Consider the following 19543-nt stretch of genomic DNA (forward strand, 5'->3'; position numbering starts at 1 on the left):
TTATTTTTCTTACATTTACATTATCTTTGGTGGGACTCCACTTTTTATCGAAGATTTTTTTGTGTCTCGTTGCCAGGTGTTTAGGTTGTCATTTTCTCTTTTCTTTCTCAAAAACTTTTTTTTTTTTTAACCATTGATTCGGTGACTTCATGAATCCGACGGTTTCCCTTTTTTTTTTGCATATATATATATATATATCTCTCTACTGATGCATCGATGCATCTAATCTAGTGTACATTGATGTTGTGGTCAAATGAAAGATCGTGTAACATTGCCTACAAGATTTTATAATCATAATCTTCTTCATATGTTCATAGAGATCTTGAAGTTTCAGGTGCAAGTCATTGTTTTTCAAGGTCCCATCACTTTACAACATTATTTAACTACTTCGAAAGGGAATTTGAGCCTATGCAGGCGGAACAAGCCAAATTCGGCTACAGGCACTGACCTGAAGGTCAATATGATCTTCCAATCTAAATAAGCATTGACCTCACTCCAAGATAGATCATTAATTAGGGTGTTTATATGTATTTAACCTGTGAGCGAGATCTAAATCTAAATAGTAGAAATCAATGGATGCACTTTCGCTTTTGTTAATCTGTTGCAAGTTACTAATCTTTTCTGAATTCTCATTTGCATCAGATGTCCTTACTTCGTCTCAGTCTCTTAGTGATGGAAACACCTTAATATCAAAAGGTGGAAGCTTTGAGCTTGGTTTCTTCAGTCCCGGTAGTTCCGAGAATCATTATGTGGGAATTTGGTACAAAAGTATACCAGTTAAAATAGTTGTTTGGGTTGCAAACCGCCTCAAACCCATCAATGATTCTTCTGGCTTGTTAACGATAAACAGGACAGGCAATCCTGTTTTAACAAGCCTGAGCATGGGCATAGTTTGGTCAGCAAGCTTGAGCAAAGAAGTGCAGCAGACTCCAGTGGTATTACAGCTACTGGATTCAGGAAATCTTATCCTCAGAGGTGAACAAGATGGTGATTCTGAAAATTATTTTTGGCAAAGCTTTGATTATCCTTCTGATACATTGCTACCAGGAATGAAGCTCGGATGGGATTTAAAGACTGGTCTTGAGCGGCGCGTAACATCATGGAAGAGCTCAAATGACCCGTCTCCTGGAGACCTTATTTGGAAAATTGAACGACAAGGAAATCCTGAGCTAGTCATGTGGAAGGGATCAACAAAGTTCTATAGGACTGGCCCATGGAATGGCGTCACATTCAGTGCTTCATCAATAAAGCTTAACCCAATCTTTAACTCAAGCTTTGTCTCTAATGAGGATGAGCTCTACTACACATACATCCTCGTAGATAAAGCTGTTTTCTCAAGGACTCTCGTGAACCAAACACTCTCTTTACGTCAACGATTCGTGTGGAGTAAAGCAACTCAAAGTTGGGAGCTGTATACAAGTGTGCCAAGAGATCAGTGTGACACTTACAATCTCTGTGGTGCCTATGGCATTTGCAGCATTAGCAAATCGCCTGTTTGCCATTGTTTAAAAGGTTTCAAACCTAAATCAGAGGTTTATGTGGAACGGTCTCAAGGGTGCGTACGTACTAAGCCGTTAAACTACTCTCGACGTGATGGTTTTGTCAAATTTAATGATCTGAAATTACCAGATTCTACTTCCTCTTGGGTTAGCAAAAGTATGAATCTCAATGAATGCGAGGAGAAATGCTTAGACAACTCTTCTTGTATGGCATACACAAATTCAGATATCAGAGGAGAAGGCAGTGGCTGTGCCATGTCGTTTGGTGATCTGATTGACATCAGATACTTCCAAGATAGTGGGCAGGACTTGTATATTCGAATGTCTGCTTCAGAGCTAGGTATCCATATACTTATTTATGTCATTCCATTATGAGAACTTAGGAGTACCACTCCAGTTAGACTAGTTCCACAATTTTATTGTGCAATTTAGTATTGAGTTCTGATTGAGAAGCTCCTTTTGCATAAAGCAGTTTCTCGGTATAGCTTCTATGCATAGAATTTTGCTGCTATTTGAATCCTTTTTTCTTAGCTATATGATTATTGACCTGCTTTGCTGTATCTGAATACGCTGATCAAGAAGCGAAAGGTGAGCCTACGACAAAGATAGTGGTGATAGTCATTTCTAGTGCTGCTCTGCTAGTTGTGGTGCTTATAGCTGGCTACTTGATTCACAAACGCAGGAGAAATATAGCAGGTATAATAGCACTCCACTTTCCTTCACAAATTTATAGCCATTTGCTTGCATTTTTATGATAGCCGTTTCCTTTCAATCAATATTTATATGAGTTCAATTTTTCTGTATCAAATCTTCAATAAAATCTTTCACCAAGTAGAATAAGTTTTTATATGCAGCAATAACTGTACGTTTGTTTCAAGATGAAGAGTTAACAGTGCATATCATTTATTTACTTGCATTTAGTGTTATATTAATACATGCCTCTTTTTCACCTATGGTTCTCTATTTACTTGCACTTTCATATTGACTGGAAAATAGCTTTAATACAAATTTACAGATAAAGAACCTTCTCATCAAGAAGATGAAAATTGTAGTTACTAGTTAGTAGTTTGTCCATTATACGTACTGCATATGCGCTTTGAGCTAATATTGTCCAATATTTCGGAGAAAACAGAAAATGATCATATTCAAAACATAGACTTGGAGCTACCATTGTTTGAGTTAGCTACAATTGTTAGTGCCACCAATAACTTTTCAATCAACAAGAAGCTTGGACAAGGTGGCTTTGGACCCGTTTACAAGGTAAACTTGAAACTTGCTAGTCAAAAATACTTATTTTACTTGGTAACTAAATTCACGTATATGGCTTGACAGGGCACGCTAGTGGCTGGACAGGAAATTGCTGTGAAGAGGCTTTCGAAGATTTCTGAGCAAGGATTGAAGGAGTTAAAGAATGAAGTTATACTATTTTCCAAATTACAGCACAGAAATCTTGTAAAGCTTCTTGGCTGCTGCATTCAGGGAGAGGAGAAATTGTTGATTTATGAATTCATGCCCAACAAAAGCCTGGACTCTTTCATTTTTGGTCTGGGTCCCTATAACCTTAAAATATTCGGCTAGCTTGTGCCTTGATTATAGACGTTTCTTATGTATTTTCAGAAAATTTTGTACTAACCTTAATGTGGTAATTTGTAGATCAAGAAAGATGTAAGATATTGGATTGGTCCAAGCGTTTCCACATTATTTGTGGGACTGCCATGGGTGTTATGTACCTGCATCAAGATTCTAGATTGAGGATTATACATCGAGATCTCAAAGCAAGTAATGTGCTACTCGACCAAGATATGAACCGAAAAATTTCGAATTTTGGTTTGGCTAGAGCTTTTGGTGGAGACGAGACAGAAGGAAACACAAACAGAGTAGTTGGAACATAGTAAGTACTTTTTGTCATGTGATCTTTACGATTCACTTGCACTGATTAATGAAAATTAACTTATATATTTCACTCTTTTGAAGTGGTTATATGGCACCGGAATACGCTAGTGATGGGCAATTCTCAGTAAAATCCGATATCTTCAGCTTTGGAATTTTATTGCTGGAGATAATAAGTGGAAAGAAAAATAGAGGATTTTATCATTCCGACAACAAGCTTAACCTTATAGGACATGTAAGTAAAATGCATACGGCATTTTCTAACATAGTTTGAACTAATAAACTATAGATGATAAAAGAGATTTAATATGTTGTAGGCATGGAAGTTGTGGAACGAAGGCATGCCTTCACAATTAATCGATTCGTGTATTCAAGGCTCATTCAATCTTGCTGAAGTGATACGATGCATCCACATCGATTTGTTATGCGTGCAACAGCATCCAAAGGACAGGCCAAGCATGCCCTCAGTGATTTTGATGTTGGGCAGCGAGACTGTGTTGCCTCAGCCAAAGCAACCCGGTTACTTGGCGGACATGAATTCTACCAGACTAGATTCTTCATCAAGCATGCCTGAATCATCTTCAACTAATACAATTACGATCTCTGAGTTAGAGGGTCGGTAGAGAATCTATTTGTGGTATCAAGTCTTATTCTACATTGTCAAGTGCAAAAGCAGTAATGTCTCAACCAAATGGAAAGTTCACATAAATGATTGGATAAAAAATTATGAGGATCCTCCAATGATTGCATGTTGTGGATCTAAATAGAATGTTGACTAATGTTTATATAGAAATTGTAAATTAGGGTACCGTGAGCAGTGTTGGATCCAAAAAAAATGATTAACCGAGAATTAAGTTAAATAAAAGCAGTTATAATTTTTTTAATATCAAATATTTGCTAATACATTTATGAGAATATCTTTGGTGCTTTTGGAGTATTTTTATCTATTCACTATTTATCATGTGTGTGTATATGTCATCATGATTTGTAGAAGCATACACATGACAAAGAGTGAATGAAAAAGGAGAAGCTCTCTAAGAGCACCAAGATTTTTCCTACATTTTGAAAACCTTGTGCAATATACTCATTATCAATACTATTAAGTACATCCTTTTCTACATAAACAACAAAATTAATATTCATTCATTCATCTCTCATCGGATTTCAAAGTTGATTGTTCATGAACTTAATTGTGGAAAATGTTCTCTCTACTGTGGCTGTGGGAACCAGAAGAATTAAAGCTAAGTGTCATCAACGAATATACTAATTCTGTAACTAATACGCTTTCATCTTTTTTAGTCTCAAAGTATTCTTTTAGCAAATCACTAATTCCCTTCATTCTTGCAAACCCGCCTACTTGTTCTTTTCCGAATATAACCCAATCCCTAATTTTCTTTTAAGAACAAGAAAGATAAAAATTTGTAATTGAAGGAGTGGATAATTATTATTTTTAATAAATTTGAATACATTTTTTGCAATAGAAAAATGGTTGTGGGTTATTATTATTCTTAAATAAAGTGTGAGTTTTATAATTCAAGTTAAAATTTAAATTTTATAGGTTTATGAAAGTATAGAGACTATTTTAATATATTGATGAAGGTTAATTAGAAACCCAAATAATTTTCTCTTTTATTTTTATTTTTATTTTTTAGGTAGCTTGAGACTACTTTATTTTTATTTTTATTTTTATTTTTTTAATTTAATATTTACTCTCTGCTCAGAAGTTGCTATATCCTTGCTTGGTAAGATGCTCTGTTCAGGCTTCAATGTTGTTGGCTTGAATTGGCAACTGAACTCGAATCAATTCTCATGCATGGGTTGGGGAATTTGCTCAACTTATAATTGGTAGGTTTATGCCTTTGGGATCAAACTCATTTCGCCTCTCCAAGAATCTGCAAAATTAATTGGTGTTATCATGTCGGCGCTGCTTATAATTAGTAGTGCTTGCATTGCCCTGAATTCAGGCATTGCTTGAGTAGAGTTGGGCTTGCTGATTCATTTTAGTGACAAATGAAAACATTAAAAAAAAAAAATCAGGACTTGTTCGTCCAAATTTACAGATATTTTGTTCTTTAATTAATTTTATTATAATAAACAATAGGATAGCAGTGTTGTTTAACCAGTTGCTTACACCTTGGCAATATAGCTTTGTGTTTTTTTTTTTTTTAATAGTCTGTGAGATGGCCAGTGATATATACGTCTTTTTAAAATTTTCAATTATTGGGGCAACGAACATGTTAAATAATTTGCGGTGGAAAAGGCACCAATATTGACTCAATATGTCGAATTTCTAGAAAATTTTAACATCAAATGCCTTGTTTCCATTGTTGTAAGTATAAGTCAAATTTCTTGCAAATTTTCTATGGGTGTGATGATTTTTTTTTTTTTTTTGAGTGCAAACGGCTCACCCTTCACATATTCATAGAGATGTCAAATTCTCTATCTTCACCATGATTCTAGATTGAGGATTATACATAGAGATCTCAAAGTAAGTAATGTGTTACTTGATAATGAGATGAACCCAAAAATTTTAGATTTGTGTGAGATGACATTGTTCACATTATTTTTTTAATTTCTTTAATTAAAATAACAAAACTAAGTAAAAATGTATAATATTTAATAAAATTAAAAATTCAAGTATGTTGCCGCTAGTGCTGATGAACTACTAGCGAAAGTTCGACGGCGGCTAGCCACATGTGGCTACTGCATGACATCATGTTTTACCCTAAAATTTGGTATCATTAAAATTCTCATTGTCGAGGCTTCACAGTAGTGCCAAAACCTTGACTGTAGATCGATGGTGAATGAAAATTCATTTGCCGATGATAGTTGACCATTGCATAGCCCTAATAATAATTATTCTAATGGTATCAAAATATAGTTCAAATGGTACTAAAGTAGGATGGTCAACGGTGAATTTTTTTTATTTTGATTATAAAATTTAAAATTATTAATTGAATATAAATAATAATAGAATATAAATGAAACTTTGATTATAATTTAATATAAATATTAAAATAGAAATTATTATTTTAAATAATACAATGCAAGCTACATCAAACACCATATTGTATTACAGCTTAATACAATATAATATAATACAATACAATATGTCAAACGCAACTATAAAAAAAAAGTCAAAATCACAAGATTTATTTGGTGGGCCTTACCTGCATTATCCTCAGTTTACTTTTTGAGTCAAATAAACAATAGGCGCCAGAGACTTTTTTGTTCATCATGCTATTACTTTCGGTTTACATACAACTACATTGATCTTGGTAAAGAGGACAGTTTACTTTTTGCGTCAAATACTATGTTGGGATTAATTTTTTTATAAAATTAGTCTATTCCATTGTCTTTAACTGCATCCAAACATACCCCAATGGTTAACTATGAGAAAATTTTAATAAAGACTTGCAATTTGTTTCCTTGGAATTGGAATGGACAAAAATTGCAATGAGCTGAAATCAGAACAAGCGGGAATTGATCACATGAGGAATAAGAATCAAAGTAAGTTGTATACTTGAATCGAAATCAACAATATTCCAATTGATGTATTTACTTATGTCTTGTAATCCAAATGAGTTATCACAAGTCATAAAAATGTCCTTAGTTCCACTCTTGCTAGACGTCATGATGATATACGTTTCATCCATCTGGTAAGCGAAGGAGTTATTACAAGTTAAAAAAAATGTCCTTAATTACAATTATGTATTTTTCTATGTAAAATAAATAAGCAAACATTTTTAAAGAAAACATTGGCATATTTATTATAATATTGAGTGTAATACAACGAGTTTTTGAGTAAACTAGTTGTTGTTGTTGTTATTTTATATTGATAATAACTACTATTAATATTATTATTGTAGGGAAATTAAAGCCCTAACTTCCTATTAATTTAATTCCCTCTTATTACTATAAGGGGAACCAAAGTTCAAATACCAAGTTTTTGTTGTTGGCAGGACTCAACTTTCTAGGTATAGGTTCTCCCATTAGATTACAAAGTCGGCTTGTGTTATTGTTACTACTAATACTATTTTTATTATAATTGTTTATTTTCTTATTAGTATAATTAATATTATTAAGATTATTTAATTATGTAATAGGAATAAAATCAAAATTTCAAAAATTAAGGGATGGTAAAATAATTAGTTCAGAAAATGAAAATCGTATTCCCACCTTCCCATAGAAATGAGATTCTCATTTCCACTTTCAAAATTTGGTGGGTCTCAGAAATTTCATTCACATTCTCAAATATCAAATAAGCAAGTAAACAATGAAATCATTTCCATTCCTCCATTCTTGACTCCTATTCCAAGAAGTTAATAACCTTTAATAGAACGTTCAAATGAAAAGACTAGCCAGGCCCTGAGAACTGACATCGATCAATTATCTCTTCCGTGTTAGAATTATACGTTATTTGTTTTGTCTTTTTTTTTTAATTCATATATTGTTGAAAAGTCAAAATTGGTGATTTGTTTATTCAAATTGGTTGAAAAAGAAGAGGTGAGCCACATGCATAATTGACTTTTGGAGGAGTTAGGAACCGCATGCATGATTTCTTTAAAAAATGAAGAATTTTTACAGCTTTATGAAGACTTATTTGATGCAATTGAAGAGTTTTTCAAAAGGTAGAAATGGTGGCCAAAATCATTGAAATAATTGCATGCAAATTGGATGTTAGGTGCAAGCTTGGTGCCTATAAATAGAGGGCATTTCTTCATTCCATTTCATCCCAAAAATTTGAGAGTTTAAGAGAAATTGCAAGTGAAGTAATTTTAGAGTTCTGAGAGTGTGAGCAATTGGAGAGTGTGTGTGAGAGTACTGGGTGTATTTGGATTTTTGGAAAGTGAGGTTTCTCTACTCAAATTTGTACTCTAATAATTGTCAGTAATACAATTATTTTTCTCCTGTTCCCGTAGACGTAGTCATACTGCCGAACCACGTAAAATTCTGTGTCCTTTATTTTTCTGTGATTATTTGGTGCGCTTGATTTTGCATTCCGCGCACAACATATATGATTACTCTTAAATCTCAAAAAGCAAAAAAAAAATCCCATTAATAAAGATCCATTGCAACTTGTAGACAAATACAAAACAGAAAAATTAGTATTCCTAGTCCTCTGCCACGCTAAGAGACTATCATTTTTCTTACCTATGATCGAAGCTTCATTTGGAGGATATGCTGTAAAAATGATTTAGCTCATGTGATTAATTAATATATACGATCATAATTAATTTCCAGCTTCTGGGGAAGTTAAAATCCTTATTTTTCCATTTGTGTTTTAAGCATGATTTTTTACAATTTTATATTTAAGTTTAATAAATTGAATAGTACGTGTGTATCATTTCATTATGTTTATGTTTATGTATCTATCTTTAATTTTAAGGAAGCTATATATATTAACTCATATTTCCAACATGAGTTTCTTGCAGTAGGGTTCGAATAGGATGACGATGGGAGCAAGAAGACATGATTTTTATTAGAGCATATTCGACTGATTTCTAAAATTATACCAATATAAATTCATTATTAGTTAGATGAGAAATAAGAAATTTAATTCTATAAATTAACTAATGTACAACAAATTATTTACAAGGATGACCCAAGTAAACTATCAGTCAAAGTCAATGAATATATGCTCGTGGCAATGTATATTCTATAAATTAACTCGTGTCACCGTTTCGTCACTATTATTTTTTCGGCTCAATTATGATTGTTGAGTACATAAAGGCACCAGGTCGGCCATGCTACTGGTTCCGCCCCGGCACGGATCGTTTCAGCTATATGGTACGAGCAGAACACGGGGTTAAACAAGAGGCGACCCGAGATGAATGCGACCAGGAAAACATACCGACCAGAAGTATACACCGAGCCGATACTCATCCTCAAGAAAGCAGGAACACGATCTCACAAAATCGCGGTAGTTGCGCTTCTCCCAGAACGGTTGAAGGACACGCGAGATCCACGACTGCCCGCAATCTAACAGTTAGAGTCCCATGAGGGGCTACCACCACCCGAAAAAGGAGGGATAAGGGGCAAACGAAAAACGTGGGACAAAGGGCGGCTATAAAAGAGAAAGACATCGAAGAAGACAAAAAAGAGAAAAGAGAAGAGAGGGAAAACGCTGCCAAATTGTAACGAGACTATTTTCTTACAGATCTCGAACAAACTTCTTGAACCCAAATTATATTGTTTTTCCGTAAACACCTTGTGCTAACTTAGGCATCGGAGAGTTTACGCCGGCAAAACCACCGGCGTCTCTGATCCATTTTTGGTGAACGCAGGTCTAGTGAGAGAAAGGAGGGTGATCCCGGCCTTAGTGGTTCGAGCAACAGTCGATAACTTAAGCGTTGGTGAAAGGATCTGGTCGGTCCAAGGACGAGCAGATCTCAGCATCAACATTTTGGCGCCGTCTGTGGGGAGCTGAATAAAAAGCTACCACCAAGTTAGTAATTACCTGAGAAGTAGCGAACGATTGGATATGGATGCGTCAAGAAAGGATACTTTAAGGGAGGATAATGAAATGGTGGAGACAATCACTCTACGGGAGATTGCAAATGAAGCCCGAGAGAGGATGATGCAAGATAGACTGGAGCGGATGGAGAAACAAATGGAGACTCTCGCGGCCGTATTGTTTGAGCTGAGGGACGAGCGGAGAAGGGATTATGAAACCCCCGTGGGAAGAGATGGAGTTGGAGCAGAACCCAGTCTCCGGGGGCGTAGGGTCGGGGAAATCCTTCCACCCGCAGACCAACCTAACGGAGTGCATCCCCACCGAAGTACTGGCCGGGTCCCAGGGGAACACGTGGATGAAGGGAGAGACCAACCTCGCCTCGGGCGGGTACTGGAAATAAATGGCCGAGGGGCCAGTGTTGATGAAGGAGAGCTCAGACAGCGGTTGCAGAACGTTGAGCAGGAGCGAGACCAGATAGCTGCACGTGATCCTGATCGCGCTATAGAATTGGAGGGGGAGGTGCGCAGATTGGCGCAGGTGATAGAGGAGATGCAGGGCAAGAGAAAGCCCCCGAGCTGGAGGATAATGCTAGATGAAGAATCTCCGTTATCAATTGAGATCATGAGCACCATAATCCCAAGAGATTTCCGCTTCCCTGACCTCAAATACTCCGGGCGAAGTGACCCGTTGGTGCACATTGAGCGTTTCAACGACATGACGGGTGTGCAGGGGCTGACACCAGCTCAGAGATGCAGGGTGTTCCCGTTGACACTAGAGGGACGAGCCCGAGAATGGTACCGCAAGCTGCCCCGAGGAGGAATAAAGGGGTATGAGCAGATGTGCCAGGAGTTGGCCGAGCAATTCCGAGGGGCGGTAGCCCCAGAGGATGACATGATGGAGCTGATGGGGATGAAGCAGGAGGAGCATGAATCCCTTCGCTATTTCGTAAAACGATATCACCGAGCCGTGCTGGATTTGGGAGCTTTTAATCACCCGTAGGCGTTGAGGGGATTAAAAGAAGGTGTAAGAATCGGCCGATTGTGGTATAACTTAAGAAGCCCCCTCGTACAGAATTACTCGTCGGGGTATGAGCAAGCGAAACGAGATATAGAAATCGAAGAGGAAAAATCAGCAAGAATTAAAAGTGAACAGCTGGAAGAGCTGAGGCGAAGAGAACGGAGAGCCCCGAAAGGGAGCGGGTCGGGAAAGCGAACTGGAGAATCTTCGGGGATGGGCGGAATATCAGCTCGGTCTCGCCCTTACCCCATAGCTCAGAGAGCACAACAGTTCCAACACAGCCGGGCTCAACCTCCGCGCCCCCCGATCCCAGAGCGGCAGCGAGAATTCAGGCAGGTGACTGCCCACCCTTACCACCGCACTCCCAGAGAGGTAAACGCGACCAATTACAGGTCTGGCCGACCAGAGCAGTTACCAGCTATACCAGCCCGAAGTGACGTCCATGATAGCCGAGCAGTTCAGTTGGTTGACCAGAGCGCGGCATATAGACGATATACTCCTTTAAAAATCTCTATGGAGGAACTATATGAAAGGATCGAGGGACGAGGACTGCTGTATACTCCGGCCCCTATAACGAAACCCGCTCACCGGCGTGATAAGAGCAGGTTCTACAAATTCCACAACACTCACAGTCATACTATCGGCCAATGCCGTGACCTAAGGATTCAGGTGGAGGATTTGGTGAGGAACCAATACTTGGATGAGTACGTAGATGGAGTGTTCCCCGTCAGTGAGTCGCAATATGCACAGGATGAAGGAGTTGAAAGGGGTTTGGAATAAGAACAGCCGACTATCCAAGTTATAGCAGGAGGGCCAACATTGGCCGGGGATTCAAACAGGGCACGGAAGAACTATGGGAGATACGCCCTGACTAGCAAAGAAGTGCTTTTCAATTTGCCAGCAGCCAAGAGGGCAAAAGTGCGGCAAGTTCCTATTATGTGGACAGAGGACGACGAAGAAGGCATTTTATACCCTCACGAGGATGCGCTGGTGATTAAAGTATTGGTGGCCAGTACAGAATTGCGGCAAATACTGGTAGATACGGGCAGCTCAGTAGACACTCTGTTTAAGTCGGCCTTAGATGATATGGGGATTTCAGATTTAAAGCTGGAGCGAACGAATACATCCTTGAAGGGATTTGGAGGGGGACGGTTAACTCCCATGGGGGTCATTGAACTCCCAATTACTGTGGGGATAAAGCCCTTTGAAAGAACGATAATGCTGGACTTTGTCGTGGTAGAGGAAAGAAGTCCTTACCAGATGATATTGGGGAGACCCTTCATGAGGATAAGCCAATGTGTAATGTCCACGCATTATCTGGCGTTGAAATACAGAATAAATGGAGTTGTGGGTGTAGTAAAGGGCGACCAGAGAATGGCCAGGAGCTGCTATGCTACAGCGGCCAAGGACACGCTGCAGGTTACCTCACTAGATAACCGAGGAGATTCAAGAAATGGTCGCCAGGAACCTGTTGAGAAGCTGGAGGAAGTTGTTGTAAGCAGGAGTGACCCTAGCAGAGTTGTTAAGGTCGGATCAGAATTGGGCGAAGCAATAAAGGTCGAGCTGGTGAAGTGTCTACAGTCCCATGCAGACATATTTGCCTGGTCTCATGAGGATATGCCAGGTATTGACCGCGGGATAGCTTGTCACAAGCTGGCGGTTAAGAAAGGGGCAAGGCCAGTGAGGCAGAAAAGGAGGTGCTTTAACCATGAAAGGTACGAGGCCATAAATGCCGAGGTGGAAAAGCTGCTGAAAGCAGGATTTATAAGGGAAGCCAAGTACCCGGAGTGGATTTCCAATGTGGTACTGGTAAAGAAGGCCAATGGGAAATGGAGAATGTGTGTAGACTTCACGGACCTCAATAAGGCATGCCCGAAGGACAACTTTCCCCTACCAAAAATAGATCAGCTGGTGGACTTAACCGCGGGTCATAGTCTGCTCAGTTTCATGGATGCCTTCTCCGGATACAACCAGATACCCATGAACGAGCAGGATGAGGAAAGCACCACCTTTATAACTAACATGGGTCTGTTTTGTTACAGGGTGATGCCTTTTGGCCTGAAAAACGCAGGAGCTACCTATCAAAGGTTAGTGAACAAGGTCTTTAAACCATTGATCGGTCACACCATGGAAGTATATGTGGACGATATGATCACCAAGTCGAGGGAACCGAGAGATCATGTGAAGCACCTGGAGGAGACTTTCGAATTGCTGAGGAGGTACGAAATGAAGCTGAACCCGGAGAAATGTGCATTTGGGGTCGGCTCGGGTAAATTTTTGGGGTACCTGGTGAGCCATCGGGGAATTGAAGCCAACCTAGAAAAAATACGGGCGGTAATAGAAATGAGGTCCCCACGAACAGTTAAGGAGGTGCAGAGCCTTACGGGGAAGTTGGCAGCGTTGAACCGATTCATTTCGCGAGCCACTGATAAGTGCCACCCTTTCTTTCAAGTCATAAAGAAAAGGAAGAAGATGGAATGGACACCGGAATGCGAGGGGGCATTTGGACAGCTGAAGGAATACCTAGCCCGCGCCCCGTTACTGTCAACTCCGAGAGAGGGTGATCAGCTGCTCTTGTACTTGGCAATCTCTAAGCAGGCTACCAGCTCGGTCTTAGTCAGGGAAGAAGAAGGGAAGCAACACCCGGTATACTACACAAGCAAGGCCCTGGTGGACGCAGAAACCAGATATCCGCTAATGGAGAAGTGGGCGCTGGCTTTGATAACGGCAGCACGCAAACTTCGACCATACTTCCAAGCCCACCAGATTGTTGTGATGACTGACCAGCCACTTCGACAAGTGCTTCAAAAACCAGATGCGTCTGGTCGGTTAGTAAAATGGTCTGTAGAGCTGAGCAAATTTGACCTGTCCTACAGGCCCCGAGGAGCAATCAAGGCCCAAGCCCTGGTAGATTTCATGGTGGACCGTGTTGAACCAGGGGAAGAGGTCCAAGAGAAACAACCAGCAGAGCAAGAGGATTCAAAAGGGATATGGCTGGTAATGGTTGACGGATCATGTAGTGAGCAAGGATCCGGAGCAGGAGTTGTAATACGGAGCCCAGAGGGAACCGAGATAACATATGCGGTGAAGTTCGAATTTCAGCTCACAAACAACCAAGCTGAATATGAGGCCTTTCTCACCGGGCTCGGACTTGCACACGCTCTAAGAGCAGAGAGGGTAGAAATCCGAGCAGATTCCCAGCTGGTGTGTAATCAGCTCAATGATCAGTTCCAAGCAAGAGGAGAGAAGATGGGTCTTTATTTAAAAAAGGCCAAGCAGATGGTTAGGCTTTTCCAAGCAGTGGAGGTAAAGCAGATATCCCGGAATGAGAATTTCCGAGCCGATATGCTGGCTAGGATGGCAGCCGTTGCAGATCCCAAATTACCGAAGTCAGTTCCACTAGAGGTAAGGACCTCACCAAGTATTGAGGAAGAAGCAGAGGTGATGAGAGTAAGCATTGGAGAATCCTGGATGGACCCGATTCGCGCATATGTCCGCGATGGAGTTTTACCAGAGGACAAAAGGCAAGCAAGAAAATTAAAATGCCGAGCAGCAAGGTATACGCTACTGGATGGAGTGCTGTACCGCCGAGGGTTCACCTTGCCCCTTTTGAGATGTTTGGATAACGAGAAGGCGGATTATGTGCTGAGAGAGATTCATGAGGGAATATGCAGCAATCACTCGGGAGCAAGAGCTTTAGCCTTCAAGGCACTCCAGCAAGGATACTTCTGGCCAACCATGCACCAGGATGCCAAAAGGATGGCCAAGAATTGTAAAACATGCCAAAGCTTCTCCGAGGTTCCTGCACAACCACCAGAGAAACTGACGGCTATGACATCCCCATGGCCTTTCGCTCAATGGGGAATCGACTTGATTGGTCCATTACCTAAGGGACGAGGAGCGGCGACACATGCAATCGTGGCAATAGACTACTTCACCAAGTGGGTGGAAGTAGGAGTCCTCAGCCAGATCACAGAGAGGAAGACAACAGATTTTATTTGGAAAAACATCATCTGCAGATATGGGATCCCCTACGCCATCATCACAGACAATGGGAGGCAATTTGACAACGGCAACTTCAGGGAATTTTGCCGAAACCTGGGGGTGGACCTGAAGTTCTGCACCCCCGCACACCCCCAGGCAAACGAGCAAGTGGAAGCAGCCAACAAGGTGATAAAGAAGCTCCTAAAGACTAGATTGGGGGAGAAGAAGGGAGCTTAGGTTGACGAGCTACCAGGGGTACTGTGGGCCTACAGGACAACTCACAAAACCGCCACAGGAGAAACACCGTTCGCTTTAGCTTTCGGTCATGAGGCGGTAATCCCAGCAGAGATTGGAGTGGGGACACATAGAACGGAACATTTCGTTGAGGAGCAAAATGACGAGCAGATCTGCTTAAGCCTAGACCTGCTGGAGGAGAAAAGGGAAGGGGCCTCGCAGAAAGTGGCCCAATGTCAGCAAAGGGTCATACGTTATTACAACAAGAATGTACGCGTGAGGCAGTTCCGAGCAGGAGATTGGGTACTTAGGAAGGTGAACCAGAACACCAGGAATCCTAACCATGGCGCTCTTGGCCCAAAGTGGGAAGGCCCATACCGAGTGATACGAGCCACTGGACCAGGAGCATATAAATTAGCGTGCCAAGACGGACGAGACGTGAAGAGGTCATGGAACGCCGAACACCTGAAGAAGTATTTCCAGTAAGCAAAATGCTCTATTAAATCCTCACTCCGGCAAGTTATTTCTGTTACAATGCCTGATGGCCTGTCGCACATGCATATATTCTATGTTTTTGTAATACATTCAAATTTCAATAAAGATGAATTCAGCATGAAATCCCCCTGCTAGCAAGATCAATAAAAATTTCACTAAGACAAGTGCCACTTCTGCTCGGTCAACGAAGACCAGCAGCTAAATTCTCTAAATTTCACTAAGGCAAGAGCCTACTTCTGCTCGGTCAACGAAGACCAGCAGCTAAATTCTCGAAAGTTCACTAAGGCAAATCAGTGCCTACTTCTGCTCGGTCAACGAGTGACCAGCAGCTAAAGCTACGGACACTCTCCTAGGGCAAGTGCCTACTTCTGCTCGGTCAACGAAGACCAGCAGCTAAATTCTCGAAAGTTCACTAAGGCAAATCAGTGCCTACTTCTGCTCGGTCAACGAATGACCAGCAGCTAAAGCTACGAACACTCTCCTGAGGCAAGTGCCTACTTCTGCTCGTTCAACGAAGACCAGCAGCTAAAACTTCGAAAATTCTACTAAGGCAACAAAGTGCCTGTTTCTGCTCGGTCAATGAAAGACCCGCAGCTAATTCTACGAGAAGTTTACTAAGGCAAGTAAATACCTACACCTACTCGGTCCACTAAGGAACCAGCAGGCAAGATTAGATAAGTTGTGCAATTATTTTGCAGAAACAGTCTATGAATAGACATTAGACAAGGGAGCCAATAAAGAGCATCTGAAAATTTATTAATGTTCAGTTGGTTACAAAACTAATGAAAATCTAAAGTCTATACAAAAATAGACCTAAGGATTAGAAGGGTCAACGGCTTCAGCAGGTGAAGGATCAGTTGTCCCAGGAGGTGAAGGATCAGCAATACTGGGAGGAGGCGGCATGGATCCTTGTCCCGTTTCAAAAGCACGTCCCCCAGCTCCCCCCTCCTGCACCTCATATAAAGGAGCCTCCACCTGATTCTGCTCACCTTGCTCCTTATCTCCCTGGCCGACCCCAGCCATGTACCTCTCCACTCCAGCCTCCAGCTTGCTCATTTCCAGCTCGGGATATTCTTCCTTAAGCATAGACATGATGCACTTATAGGAGAAGGCAACCCCAGAGTCATACTCGGCATCCAGCCGATCGTCCACATCAGCAGATTTGCCTTTCTCCTCAGCCAGCTGCTCACCCAAGGATTTGATTTCCCCCTCAAGGGCAGCCCTCAGAGTATCCCTTTCAATTTGAGTAGCCTGAAGATCAGATCTCAGGTCACCCAACTCGCCCTCAAGCTTGGAGGAAGTGGACTCAGCAACAACAACTTTCTCCTCAAGCTCCGTAAGCTGTTTGTTCAGCTCGGCCAGTTTCTCCTTGGAGCGGTCAGCAGATTCAACTTTCTTTTTCAACTCTTGGTTATCAGCCTGGAGGAGACTCTCTGAACAGAAGCGGCCAACTCGGAGAGGCTCATGCTCTCGATGTCCTTCACCATCTTGGGCCCAACCGACTTTTTATAATCCTTCTGATATGGGATCAGGTAGTCACCTTGATCCCGAGATGGAAGAGGAGAAGATCGGTCCCCAGACTGCAAGCTGACCTCAGGATTCTTGTCGGAAGTTTTCTCCCCACCACTCTTACGAGATGGAGGAGGGGGCAGAGCAGGAACAAGCGCCTTGGAAGGACCGACGCTGGGTTTCTTCGGAGGAGGAGGAGGGTTGCTGGAGCTACTCGGGCCTCGACCACGCTTCCTGCTCATCGCGCTGAGGATCTTGTTATCCATCCCGGTAGCTATATCCACTAAGCCCGAGCCGACCAAACTTGTGGGTGACAGGAGGTCTTGGCAGGTAGACGCGTTCAATAGAGCTGTTTCCACCTGAAGCAAAGGCCGATCTTCAAGCCCCCCGATCAGACCCCACGACTCTGAAATAGCACAGAAGGTTAAAGAACTCAATAAGTAGCAATCTAATTAAGAATACAGGTAAAAATGAACGACCTGGGGTGACAAAATGGGTGGGAAGATAAATGTCCCCACCAAGCGACCGAACCGCTGGACACCAGTTCCCTCCAGCAAAGAAGAATTTATTCTTCCAATTTTTACATGAAGATGGAAACCCAGTGATCGGTTTCCTCTTTGCGGAACTGGACATGAAATAGTACCAGCCTGCCTCCTTCGGGCTACTCCGCAGCTGGTACAGATGCTTCACTTCAACAAGAGAAGGCTCCTCCGACCCGCACCTCTCCCACAACACAAACATTGCCGAGAGAACCCTCCACCCATTTAGGTGTAGCTGACCTGGGGCCAGGTGCATACCGCCCAGTATCTTGGCAAAGTAGGATGGGGCAGCCGAGCTCCTAGTCTGAAACTCTCCAAGTGCATCGTCACATACCCATTCGGAGGACGACTAGGGACATCACCTTTTCCAGGAACTACAAGAAGAACCTCGTTGGGGATGTTATAGAGGTTCCTAAGTTTAAATAGATCAGTGGGTGTGGTAGCACAAGCCATGAAATCAATAGGGTAGGAATCAGCCTCCACCCTATGGCCTAGGTTCCTTTTCTGAGCAGGTCTGCTCGGTCCAGAACTGCTCCCCTCACCATCACCAACTCCTTCAGGGATCCCAACCCCACCAAAGCTGTGGTTCTCACCAGAGCCCGACGCAGGTCCACCCCTATTCCCTACAAGCGCCAGTTCGGGGGAAGGAGAGATAACCAAAGGGCGTGGGTATTCAAGGGTATCCTTGCCATGGGGAGGACCTACACTACTGGAGGGGCCTAAGTAATCAGTGGGTATTGGCACATTGAGGCCCGAGTCCCCTGACTCTTCATCACCCTCATCAACAAGTAACTTTCTTTTCCGATTTGACATATCGGAATTTCAAAAGAACACCAAAACAAACCCAAGTGCACGGATACAAAAAGGGGCAACACAGGACCCAAACAACAACAGCCAAAGAAAAGGTTAAAGGCTATACCTGGAATAGACTGACACTGATAGCGCTGCCGCGATAAAGAAAACACCCAGCAAATGGACACTCCGGACGCTAGAAATAGTGAGCAAAGTTCAGAGAAATTTTGGTTAACGGCGGAGAAAACGAATAACAAGATGATGATGACTCCAGTCTAGGGATTTGAAACGAAAAGGGGGAAATGGAAGCATTTAAGTGATGGGATATGCCAGCTCACCCCCCCATATATCGAGGACGGATAGCCCGTCGTTTCAAATTTCAAATACGAAGAGTCTGGAGATGCCACGTCACCAACCGTTACAAGAGGCCAGGTTAGAAGTAAGCCCAGATATGCTATGGGCAGGTTCACTTAGGCCCACGCTCAGGTCGGAGTCTCCTCAGTAGAGAAATGGTACATCAGGTCAGGCCCGTCTCAATAAAAAGAGGATCAGATGAGAAGCTCCCCGGGCTGGTGAGATTTGACCATCAGTTTCTACTCTTAACTCATTTCACTCGCCAGACCAGAAACTAGGGGACTGGTGTTGAGTACATAAAGGCACCAGGTCGGCCATGCTACTGGTTCCGCCCCGGCACGGATCGTTTCAGCTATATGGTACGAGCAGAACACGGGGTTAAACAAGAGCCGACCCGAGATGAATGCGACCAGGAAAACATACCGACCAGAAGTATACGCCGAGCCGATACTCATCCCCAGGAAAGCGGGAACACGATCTCACAAAATCGCGGTAGTTGCGCTTCTCCCAGAACGGTTGAAGGACACGCGAGATCCACGACTGCCCGCAATCTAACAGTTAGAGTCCCATGAGGGGCTACCACCACCCGAAAAAGGAGGGATAAGGGGCAAACGAAAAACGTGGGACAAAGGGCGGCTATAAAAGAGAAAGACATCGAAGAAGACAAAAAAGAGAAAAGAGAAGAGAGGGAAAACGCTGCCAAATTGCAACGAGACTATTTTCTTACAGATCTCGAACAAACTTCTTGAACCCAAATTATATTGTTTTCCCGT

At 42.0% G+C, this 19543-nt stretch overlaps 2 protein-coding genes across 2 annotated transcripts; one reads left to right on the plus strand and one right to left on the minus strand.

Annotated features, from left to right (window-relative positions):
- Positions 1 to 572: 572 nt before the first annotated feature.
- Positions 573 to 4061, plus strand: LOC18054751 (G-type lectin S-receptor-like serine/threonine-protein kinase At4g27290). The gene is made up of 7 exons (XM_024177590.1): positions 573 to 1839; positions 2079 to 2196; positions 2609 to 2759; positions 2832 to 3042; positions 3153 to 3390; positions 3474 to 3624; positions 3707 to 4061. The coding sequence occupies exons 1-7, from the start codon at positions 573 to 575 to the stop codon at positions 4010 to 4012; spliced, it is 2442 nt and encodes an 813-aa protein (XP_024033358.1). The 3' UTR covers positions 4013 to 4061.
- A 12328-nt stretch (positions 4062 to 16389) lies between these two features.
- Positions 16390 to 17826, minus strand: LOC112095715. Its single transcript, XM_024177827.1, has 3 exons — positions 17604 to 17826; positions 17117 to 17491; positions 16390 to 17009 (listed from the first exon to the last, which is right to left on the minus strand). Exons 1-3 carry the CDS (start codon positions 17824 to 17826, stop codon positions 16390 to 16392), a joined length of 1218 nt encoding a protein of 405 aa, XP_024033595.1.
- Between the last annotated feature and the right edge of the window lie 1717 nt (positions 17827 to 19543).

The sequence above is a fragment of the Citrus clementina genome, unplaced genomic scaffold (assembly GCF_000493195.1).
Source record: "Citrus clementina cultivar Clemenules unplaced genomic scaffold, Citrus_clementina_v1.0 scaffold_1, whole genome shotgun sequence".
Taxonomy (NCBI): Eukaryota; Viridiplantae; Streptophyta; class Magnoliopsida; order Sapindales; family Rutaceae; genus Citrus; species Citrus x clementina.

Coding starts and splice junctions, on each gene's coding strand:
- LOC112095715 (XM_024177827.1), bottom strand. CDS start 17,826: ATGTTTGTGTTGTGGGAGAGGTGCGGGTCGGAGGAGCCTTCTCTTGTT. Junction 17,492..17,603: donor TCCAGCGGTTCGGTCGCTTG/GTGGGGACATTT, acceptor GTGCTATTTCAG/AGTCGTGGGGTCTGATCGGG. Junction 17,010..17,116: donor TCTTCCATCTCGGGATCAAG/GTGACTACCTGA, acceptor GCTTCTGTTCAG/AGAGTCTCCTCCAGGCTGAT.
- LOC18054751 (XM_024177590.1), top strand. CDS start 573: ATGGATGCACTTTCGCTTTTGTTAATCTGTTGCAAGTTACTAATCTTT. Junction 2,197..2,608: donor CGCAGGAGAAATATAGCAGG/TATAATAGCACT, acceptor TGAGCTAATATT/GTCCAATATTTCGGAGAAAA. Junction 2,760..2,831: donor GCTTTGGACCCGTTTACAAG/GTAAACTTGAAA, acceptor ATGGCTTGACAG/GGCACGCTAGTGGCTGGACA.